Source organism: Cebus imitator, unplaced genomic scaffold (assembly GCF_001604975.1).
Source record: "Cebus imitator isolate Cc_AM_T3 unplaced genomic scaffold, Cebus_imitator-1.0 Scaffold181, whole genome shotgun sequence".
In the NCBI taxonomy this organism is placed as follows: domain Eukaryota; kingdom Metazoa; phylum Chordata; class Mammalia; order Primates; family Cebidae; genus Cebus; species Cebus imitator.
In genome coordinates, this window is record NW_016107496.1 from 2,667,714 (window position 1) to 2,678,043 (window position 10,330).

General features: G+C 39.6%; 1 protein-coding gene across 3 annotated transcripts in view; it reads left to right on the top strand.

The window, feature by feature from the left end:
• ATF1 (activating transcription factor 1) overlaps nucleotides 1-10,330 on the top strand; it is a 45,745-nt gene that overhangs the window by 30,068 nt on the left and 5,347 nt on the right. For 2 of the 3 annotated variants that reach the window (XM_017545842.2, XM_017545845.2), the window contains exons 4-6: nucleotides 306-436; nucleotides 6,102-6,284; nucleotides 6,371-6,530. In XM_017545842.2, coding sequence (XP_017401331.1) covers nucleotides 306-436; nucleotides 6,102-6,284; nucleotides 6,371-6,530 — 474 coding nt within the window. Of the gene's footprint in view, nucleotides 1-305; nucleotides 437-4,002; nucleotides 4,082-6,101; nucleotides 6,285-6,370; nucleotides 6,531-10,330 lie in introns of those variants that run through there. The other variant, XM_017545846.2, reaches the window with a different exon arrangement.

The following is a 10,330-nucleotide window of genomic DNA, read 5'->3' on the forward strand; positions in this document are numbered from 1 at the left end:
TAACAAGAGCGAAACTCCGTCTCAAAAAAAAAAAAAAAAAAAGATTGAAAAGGTTTTAGAAATTTATTTTTGTGGCCGGGCATGGTGGCACATGCCTGAAATCCCAGCACTTTGGGAGGACGAGACAAGTAGATTACTTGAGGCCGTGAGTTCAAGACCAGCCTGGCCAACATGGTGAAACACCATCTCTATTAAAAGTACAAAAATTAGCTGGATGTGGTGGCTCACACTTGTGGTCCCATCTACTTGGGAGAAGCATCTTTTTGTAAAGTCATTCACATTACCAGTGTTTGTTTTTTTTACAGAAAAATTTTGAAAGACTTATCTTCTGAAGATACACGGGGCAGAAAAGGAGACGGAGAAAATCCTGGAGTTTCTGCTGTCACTTCTATGTCTGTTCCAGCTCCCATCTATCAGACTAGCAGCGGACAGTACAGTATGTACAGGAATCAGTTTCCACATTATAAACATACAAAGCCTGACTTTTCTGTAGAAAGAAGTGGTGTTAGAAAAATTGTCATACTTTAATAGTGATGATTATTAAAGGATGTTTTCAGCCAGGAATAATGATAAGTACTTTTTTAGCATTATTTCATTTATTCCTACAACAACTTTGTGACATAGGCAGTTATAAATGTATGAGGGAGCTGAGACCCACAGCATTAGATACTGGATTTGTTTTATTTATTTATTTATTTAATTTATTTATTTTAAGACGAGGTTTCACCATGTTGGTCAGGCTGGTCTTGAACTCCCGACCTCAGGTGATCTGCCCTCAGGTGATCCAAAGTGCTTGGATTACAGTCGTGAGCCACCACGCCTGGCCTTGTTTTTTTTGTTTTTTTTGTTTTTTTTGTTTTTTTTTTATTTTATTTTTTTTTATTTTTTTATTTTTTTATTTTGGAGACAGAGTCTCGCTCTGTCACCCAGGCTGGAGTGCAGTGGCACTGTCGGCTCACTGCAACCTCCGCCTTTCAGAAGTGATTCTCCTGCTTCAGCCTCCTAAGTAGCTGTGATTACAGGTTCCTGCCATTGCACTTGGCTAATTTTTGTATTTTTAATAGAGATGGGGTTTCACCATGTTGGCCAGGCTGGTTTAGAACTTCTGACCTCAGGTAACCCTCCTGCCGCGGCCTCCCAAAGTGCTGGGATTACAGGCGCCACCATGCCCGGCCCAGATACTGTTCTTGAAGTCACATAGCTTGTATATGATGGAGCCTAGGATTCAAAATTAGATTTGTCTGAGTCTACACATATAATTTTACCTCAAACTATACTCCATTTTACAAATTTTTCCTTTGGATGGCAGCCAGTTATGTCTATTACCTTAATTCCAGCAGAAATTACTGTATGAAAGATTAAACATAAATGTTGACTTTTCAGTGTGAGGTTAAGGAAATTTGGATCAGAAAGAGGATAGAGATTGTTTTGCAGTGTGATTTACAGAGTTCCCACCATAAGCAAGAAGGAACTGATCAACTTTAATAGAACACTAAATCCGCATATCTAAAAGTGTTGCTATGAATATTAGTCAGTACACAGAACAAAGTGAGCACCTATTGGTTTACAGCATCCCACCTGGGGGCTAGGTAAAGTTATAAAGGAAGCAAATGTTGTCCTAGCCTTTGAGAGGAAAGCTTAGAGTCAGGAGACAGAGTGATAGAACAGAAATACCTACACAAACAAATGTATATATCCTCACTGATGATCAGCAGCAGTCTATGGATTAGTAACTTGTACTTAGGTTAACACGTAGGTCTTTTCCCCAGTAATTTAGTGAATGAGGTCTGCTGGTTTATTAAAATGACATTTGGCAAAATTAACAAGGTAATAAATTAATCGTCTATTTTTAATTTCTACTCTTGCTTCCAGTATTTTTTTAATGAAAAATTTCAACTACACAACAAAGTTGAACAAATTACACACACATACATATCATTTTTCAAACTTTTTTTTGGCTTTTTTATCTTTAGCTCACTGATACAGAAATAGGATGAAAGTGGTATTTAATATAATATACATTTAGATCTGTTTCGTTCATTCTTTTGTTTTTTTGAGATGGAGTCTCGTCACCCAGGCTGGAGTGCAGTGGCACAATCTGGGCTCACTGCAACCTCCACCTCCCAGGTTTAAGTGATTGTCCTGCCTCAGCCTCCAGAGTAGCTGAGATTATAGATGTGTGCCACAACACCCAGCTAATTTTTGTATTTTTAGTAGAGACAGGGTTTCACCATGTTGGCCAGGCTGGTCTCAAACTCCTGACCTAAAGTGATTTGCCTACCTCTGCCTCCCAAAGTGCTGGGATTACAGGTGTAAGGCACCACACCTGGCCCCTGCCTATTCATTAAAAATATTTTATATACAGTAAAATTCACTCTTTGGGGGAGTTTAAGTCTATGAGTTTTGACAAATGTGTAGAATAGTTTAACACCATTAATCGAGATGTAGTTCTATCACCCTAAGGAATTTACTTGTGCTGCTTATTTGTTATTACCCCCTCCACTCCTAACATTAATCTTTAAGTCTCATTCAGTCTTGCCACAATGTGTATGTCCCATCTGACCACCTCTGGCCATCTCTAACCACCACCACCTTGGCTTAGACTCTGATCTGAATTACTGGAATAGGCATCCAGTTGGTCATCTTGCTTCCATTCTTGCTCCAATCATCAGTTTTCCATACTGTGGCCAAAGTGATTTATTTAAGATGTCAACTAGATCACATCGCTCCTGCTCAGAATCCTCTATTGACATCTTATCATACTTAGAATAAAATGTCAGTCTTACAAGGCATTACATTTAGGATCTGCCTACCACTCTGACCTCATCTCCTGCCACTTGATGGCATTCTGACCACCCAGCTTTCTATACTGTACCTCAGACACACGAAGCTTGTTTCTGCCTCAGAATCTCTGGAGTTGTCCCTGCTCACGCCTGGTATGTTCTCCCAGATCCTTACATGGCTTGCTTCCTATGCCCCTGCTCTGCTTAAGTGTCATCTCCACAAAGAGATCACTCTTTTTCAAACATGTGTCTCCTCCCTTTATTTTTCATTAGCCACCTGTATTTTTCTTTATAAATTTACATATAATTAAAAGACAGTACATATTAGTTTAATTATAGATTGTATGTATGTAATTATAGATTAGCTTACTTATTATCTGTTTTCCCCACTAGAATATAAGGCCCTTAAGGGAAAGAACCTTATTTGTTTCATTCACAACTACATCTTTGACATATAGGACCTGGCAAGTAGTAGGCTTTCAGTTACGTTTGTTATGAATAAATGAATTAAAGAAAAAAAAATATATATATATATAATACCTCTTGAGAAACTTGGAGCCAGGCACGCTGGCTCACGCCTGTAATCTCAGTACGTTGAGAGGCTGAGGCTAGAGGATTGCTTGAAGCCAGGATCAGGACCAGCCTAGGTAACATAGCAAGACTATGTCTCTACAAAACAGTAAATAAATAAATGAAGAATTAGCTGGGCATTGTGGCATGTGACTAATCCCATCTACTCAGGAGGCTGAGGTAGGATCTCTTGAGACCAGGAATTCGAAGTTACTGTGAGCTGTGATTATACCACTGCACTCCAGCCTGGGCAACAGAGCAAGACCAGTCTCAGGAAAAGAAGAAAGAGAGAAAGAGAGAGGAAGGAAGGAGGGAAGGAAGGTGGGGAGGGAAGAAAAGAGTGAGGGAGGGAAGAAAGAGAGAGAAAGGAAAGGAAGGAAGGCAGGAAGGTAAGCACTGGTTGCAAGGAAAGAAACTTGCAAGCAGAGATCGGAGGTACTAGGGACGTTTACATGTTATCATTGAAATAAGTGTAGTACAAATTAGTATTTAGGGCAGCATGGGCCCTTGGTACTTCGTATGATAATGGGAATGTTTCATATCTGCATTCTCCCAGAATAGTAGCCACTAAACCATGTATGACTATTGATTGCTTGAAATGTGGCTGGTGGGACTGAGAAACTGATATTTTAATTTTGTTTGATTTTAGTTAATTTAAATAGCCACATGGGGCTAATGGCTACCCTATCGGACAGCTCAGTTTTAGATTAAATACAACACATTAACAGGTAAATACACATGTTAAGAACAGGAAGTTGCAAAAATGAAAATATGTATAAACATATTTAATATCAAAACATTGGCATCTACAGGTATGCATTTTGATATATTAGGTTGATGTAAAAGTAATTGCGGTTTTTGCCACTCAACCTAATAGCCAAGTATATTCAAGTCTGATACTGATAAAGTCTGTTGTAAGCACAGGAAAATAATGGGAAGGATGTGCACCAAAAATAATTACCTCAGGATGGGGCTAAAGGGGGTCAATGAAATAGAGATAGATAATGGGACCTTTAATTTTATTTACGTTTATACATGTATAAATAAAAGTGCGTGTATATATATATAATCATGTGTTGCAGGGAAGAAGATTGAAACTAATTGCTAATATAATAACTTCAGAGCAAATCTCGGCCCGGTGTGGTGTGTCACGCCTAATCCCTGCACTTTGGGAGGCTAAAGTGGGAGGATCACTTGATTTCAAGACCAGTCTGGGCAATCAATACAGGGAGACCCTATCTCTGTAAAAAATTTAAAAATTAGCTGAGCATGGTTGTGTGCATCTATAGTTCCAGCTACTTGGGAGGCTGAGGTGGGAGGATTGCTTGAGCCCAGGAGGTAGAGTGCAGTGGTGAACCAGGACCACACCACTGCATTCCAGCCTGCCCGGGTGACAAGTGAGACCCTGTCTTAAAAAAAAAAAAAAAAAAAGGCCAACATATCTCTGTATCTAACATTTTTAAATAAATATTTTGAAACTCATAAATTAAATTTGGGGCAATTGGGGAGGGATAATTATGAACTCATGAAAAAAATTATTTTTCCATCAAAATACACACACATGTATTTTGGCTTCCTGGTAGCCAAAGCATAAAAGAAAAAAAAACTTCATCATTTTAATCTGAAAAGAGGGTATAGAGATGAGGCATTAGATTCTGAAGATTAAATGTTTTCTATTTGGTCATACCTTATGAGCATTTCATTTAAGGGCTGAGGGGAAAGCATGAACACAGGTATAATTCAGTGAAAAAAATGTTTGTGGGAGCTAAGTACTGTTTTCTACACAGTGGCTTTCTGTTATCTTTATTAGTGATTTTCACTAGGAAGTGAATGAATAGATTACATTTCTTAACTATAACTTAAATAAATATCTTAATACCATGTAATATATTTAACAGTGGTACCACTAGAAAATGGAGCTAAGAAACAGTATAAAGAAGACTTCTCATTATATAACCTTTTATTGTATTGAATTTTTTTCATAAGCACCTGTTACCTAAGCATGTTATCTATTAAAAAAAATATTTTAAAGTAATAACCTTTTTAATGCTTTTGACTCAAAATTACAAACTATGTTTGTATTTCCTTTTTATTTTTTCTTAAAAATTAGCTACCATGGTGCCAAGTGCTGTGGCATGCCTGTAACCCCAGCACTTTGGGAGGCTGAGGCGGGTGGATCACCTGAGGTCAGGAGTTCGAGACTAGCCTGGCCAACATGGAGAAACCTCATCTCTACTAAAATCAGCCAGGCATGGTGGCACATGCCTGTAATCCCTGCTACTTGGGAGGCTGAGGCCCGAGAATGGCTTGAACCTGGGAGGCAGAGGTTGCAGTGAACTGAGATTGTGCCACTACACTCCAGCCTGGGCAACAGAGTGAGACTCTGTCTAAAAAAAAAAAAAAAAAAAAATTAGCTATCAGTGCCCTCTTCTAATGCCTCAGAATCGCTACGACAACATTAGCAATTAGCATGGAGTGTTCTATGGAGTTCAAATATGTGTGCCGTTTTTAACTACTCAGTTATATAACTTGAGATTAAATTTAAGGTGGTGCATCTGAACTATAAGATTTTTATAAAGAAATGCTGTTTAATTCCTTTTACATGTAGTTCACCTAAAGTAGTTAGCAATTACCAAGCAGAAGTGCATTCATACCTGTTTTAATAAAGTGTTTGTGGGCTTTTTGCCACTCCTTTGAATTAGTGTATTGTATAACCTTACAATGGCTATTTTCTCTTTTTGATTAAAGTTGCCATTGCTCCAAATGGAGCCTTACAGTTGGCGAGTCCAGGCACAGATGGAGTACAGGGACTTCAGACATTAACCATGACAAATTCAGGCAGTACTCAGCAAGGTACAGCTATTCTTCAGTATGCACAGACCTCTGATGGACAGCAGATACTTGTTCCCAGCAATCAGGTTGTTGTACAGAGTAAGTATGCTTAACTGTCTGCAGAAGGTGTCCTAACACTCAGAGACACTTACCAACTAACTCATTCACTTTATTTTACCGTCTAGCTGCATCAGGAGATATGCAGACATACCAGATCCGAACTACACCTTCAGCTACTTCTCTGCCACAAACTGTGGTGATGACATCTCCTGTGTCTCTTACCTCTCAGACAACTAAGACAGATGACCCCCAATTGAAAAGAGAAATAAGGTTAATGAAAAACAGGTAGGTCTTAAAATCATAATGCCAGAGTGGGTAATGTTTTTACAAATCTCAAAACATAACCAGATGTTAACTGGAATTGTATGCAGTCATGAGCTGCATAACAATGTTTAAGTAAATGGGAATGACAGTGATCCCATAAAACTATAATGGAGCTGAAAAAGTCCTGCGGTGGGGCCAGGCGCAGTGGCTCACGCCTGTAATCCCAGCACTTTGGGAGGCTGAGGCGGGTGGATCACGAGGTCAAGAGACCGAGACCATCCTGGTCAACATGGTGAAACCCCGTCTCTACTAAAAATACAAAAAATCAACCGGGCATGGTGGCGCGTGCCTGTAATCCCAGCTACTCAGGAGGCTGAGGCAGAAGAATTGTCTGAACCCAGGAGGCGGAGGCTATGGTGAGCCGAGATCGCACCATTGCACTCCAGCCTGGGTAACAAGAGTGAAACTCCGTCTCAAAAAAAAAGAAAAAAAAAGTCCTGTGATAATGTCATAGATATTTGTGGCTATGCTGTGTAAACAAACCTATTGTGCTGCCAGTCATATAAAAGTGTAACACATGCAGTTATTTGTAGAACATAATACTTGATACTGATAATAAATAACTGTTACTGATTTATGAATTTACTATACTTTTTACCATTATTTTAAAGTGTATGCCTTCTACTTATTTAAAAAAAGTTAACTGCAAAACAGCCTCAAGGCAGCCCCTACAAGGTAAGACCTTGTTATCATTGGGCAACAGAGCAAGACCCTATCTCACGAAGAGAGAATGACACCTCCCTGTGTGTTATAGTCCCTGAAGACCTTCCAGTGGGATAAGGTGTAGAGGTGGACGACAGTGAGATTGATGATCCTGACCCTAGGCTAATTTGCCTAGGTTAATGTGTATGTTGATGTCTTAGTTTTTAACAAAAAAGTTCAAAAAGTAGAAAAGTTAAATTTGGTTTTTGTATGTATTTTTTGACACAAGGCCTCACTCTCACCCCACGCAGGTCTGCAGTGACACAACATTGGCTTACTGCAACCTCTGCCTCCTGGGCTCAAGTGATCCAGCTTAGCCTCCAAAGTAGCTGAGACTACAAGTGCACACCACCACACCTAGCTAATTTTTGTATTTTTTTTTTTTTTTTTTTTTTTGTAGAGATGGGGTTTTGCCATGTTACTTAGGCTGGTCTCAAACCTGGGCTCAAGTGATCCATCCACCTGCCTCAGCCTTCCAAAATGCTGGGATTATAGGTGTGAGCCATGTACCCAGCATAAATAAAAACTTTAAATTAGCTAGTACAACCACTATGAAAACCAGTATAGAGATTTCTCAAAAAACTAAAAAAAAAAATCTACCCAAAGGAAAATAAATCAATATATGAAAGGGATACCTATATTCATAAGTTTATTGCAGCACTATTCACGCACAATAGCTGATAGAATCACCCTATGTGTCCATCAGTGGATAAATGGGTAAGAAAGAATTAAATCATGTTGTTTGTAGCAACATGGTTGGAACTGAGGGTCATTATCTTAAGTGAAATAAGCCAGGCACAAAAAGAAAAATATCACATTCTCACATGTAGGAGCTAAAATATTTGAACACATGGAGATATAGAGTGGAAAAATAGGGCTGGGCACGGTGGCTCATACCTGTAATCACAGCACTTTGGGAGGCCAAGGCAGGAGGATCGCTTGAGCCCAGGAGTTCAACAGCAGCCTGAGCAATGTATCCATTGCTATAAAAAATAAAAAATTAGCCAGATATGGTGGTGCATGCCTGAAATCTCAGCTACTTGGGAGGCTGAGGTGGGAGGATTGCTTGAGCCCAGCGGGTTGAGGTAACATGATCTTTGGCTTGGGCAACAGAGCAAAACCCTATCTCAAGAAAAAAAAGAGAATGGAAAAATAGATAACAGATTGGGAAGGGTGAGGGGCGAGGAGGAAGATGAAAAGGTTAAAGGACGTAAACCTATATACAGTAAGTTAAAAGGAACAAATTCAGTGTTTCATAGCAGAGTAGGATGACCATACTTAACAAAAACCTGTTATGCTCAGGTGATGGATACCCTGAATACCCTGACTTGATCACTACACATTTTTCTCATGTAGTTCATAAATATGCAGAAAAAAATTTTACTAGGAAAAAAAACATACAGGCCTGGTGTGGTGGCTCACACATGTAATCCCAGCATTTTCAGAGGCTAAGGTGGGTGGATCACTTGAGCCCAGGAGTTTGAGACCAGCCTGGGCAACATAGGGAGACCCCATCTTTACAAAAAATAGAAAAAATTGGCCAGATGTGGTAGAGGCAGGAAAATCACTTGAACCCAGGAGTCAGAGGTTGCAGTTAGCCAAGATCATCCCATTGTACTCCAGCCCAGGCAATAGCAAGACTATGTCTCAGAAAAAAAGCTAACTAAAAAAACCCCACAAAACACAAGTAGTTAATGATCATATAAAAGACTACTCAGGGCCGGGCGCGGTGGCTCAAGCCTGTAATCCCAGCACTTTGGGAGGCCGAGGCGGGTGGATCACGAGGTCAAGAGATCGAGACCATCCTGGTCAACATGGTGAAACCCCGTCTCTATTAAAAATACAAAAATTCAGCTGGGCATGGTGGCGCGTGCCTGTAATCCCAGCTACTCAGGAGGCTGAGGCAGGAGAATTGCCTGAACCCAGGAGGCGGAGGTTGCGGTGAGCCGAGATCGTGCCATTGCACTCCAGCCTGGGTAACAAGAGTGAAACTCCGTCTCAAAAAAAAAAGACTACTCAGTCTTATTAGTAATCAAAGAAATGCACATTAATGCTACACACTTACATACCCTTTATACCCACCTGATTGGCAAAAATTTTAAAGTCCAACCAAGAGTTGGCAAGGATTTGGAACAGTGGTCAGGAATTCATAGATACTGCTATAGGAGTGTAAATTGGTGCAGCCACTTTGGAAATTAATTAGGCCTTATCTTGTACAGTAGACATGGATGTACTCTGTGACCCAGCTGTTTTAGTCTGTGTGACTGAGAGAAACTTGCAGGAAGTATGTATAAGAATTTTCATAACAGCAAAAAATCAAGAAACAACCTTAAGATTCATTGATAGCAGAATAGGAACATATTGAGCCTAAATATAAAAATGGGGGAAAAAGAATAGGTACATAAATTATGACCGTTTTTACACAATGGAATGTTTATTTGTAATGATTGAATGAATAATCATTTCAACATGAGTAAATCTTAGAAAAATTAAGTTGAGTGAAAAGCAAGTTGCAACAGAATACACAAAGTATGATATAATTTTAGAAAATAAACTAAATGATATATAGTTTTAGGGTCATATACATATATACTACAACTATAAAAATAAGCAATGAAGGCTAGGCATGGTGGTTCACACTTGTAATCCCAGCCCTTTGGGGAGGCGGAGGTGGGCTGATCACCTGAGGTCAGGAGTTTGAGACCAGCAGCCTGACCAACATGGAGAAACCCCATCTACTAAAAATACAAAATCAGCCAGGTGTTGGTGGTACATGCCTGTGATCCCAGCTACTCGAGAGGCTGAGGCAGAATTGCTTGAACCTGGGAGGTGGAGGTTGTGGTGAGCTGAGATCATGCCATTGCACTCCAGCCTGGGCAACAAGAGCGAAGCTTTGTCTCAAAGAAAAAAAAATTTTAAAAATAAGCAGTGAGATGTCACATGGCAAAAATTACAAAGTGGTAATACTGACTGTCTTTGGGCATATAAGGAAACGAGTACCTCCCATCTATTACTGAGGGAAATACGGAATTTTATGGTATCTACTAGCCCTAACATTT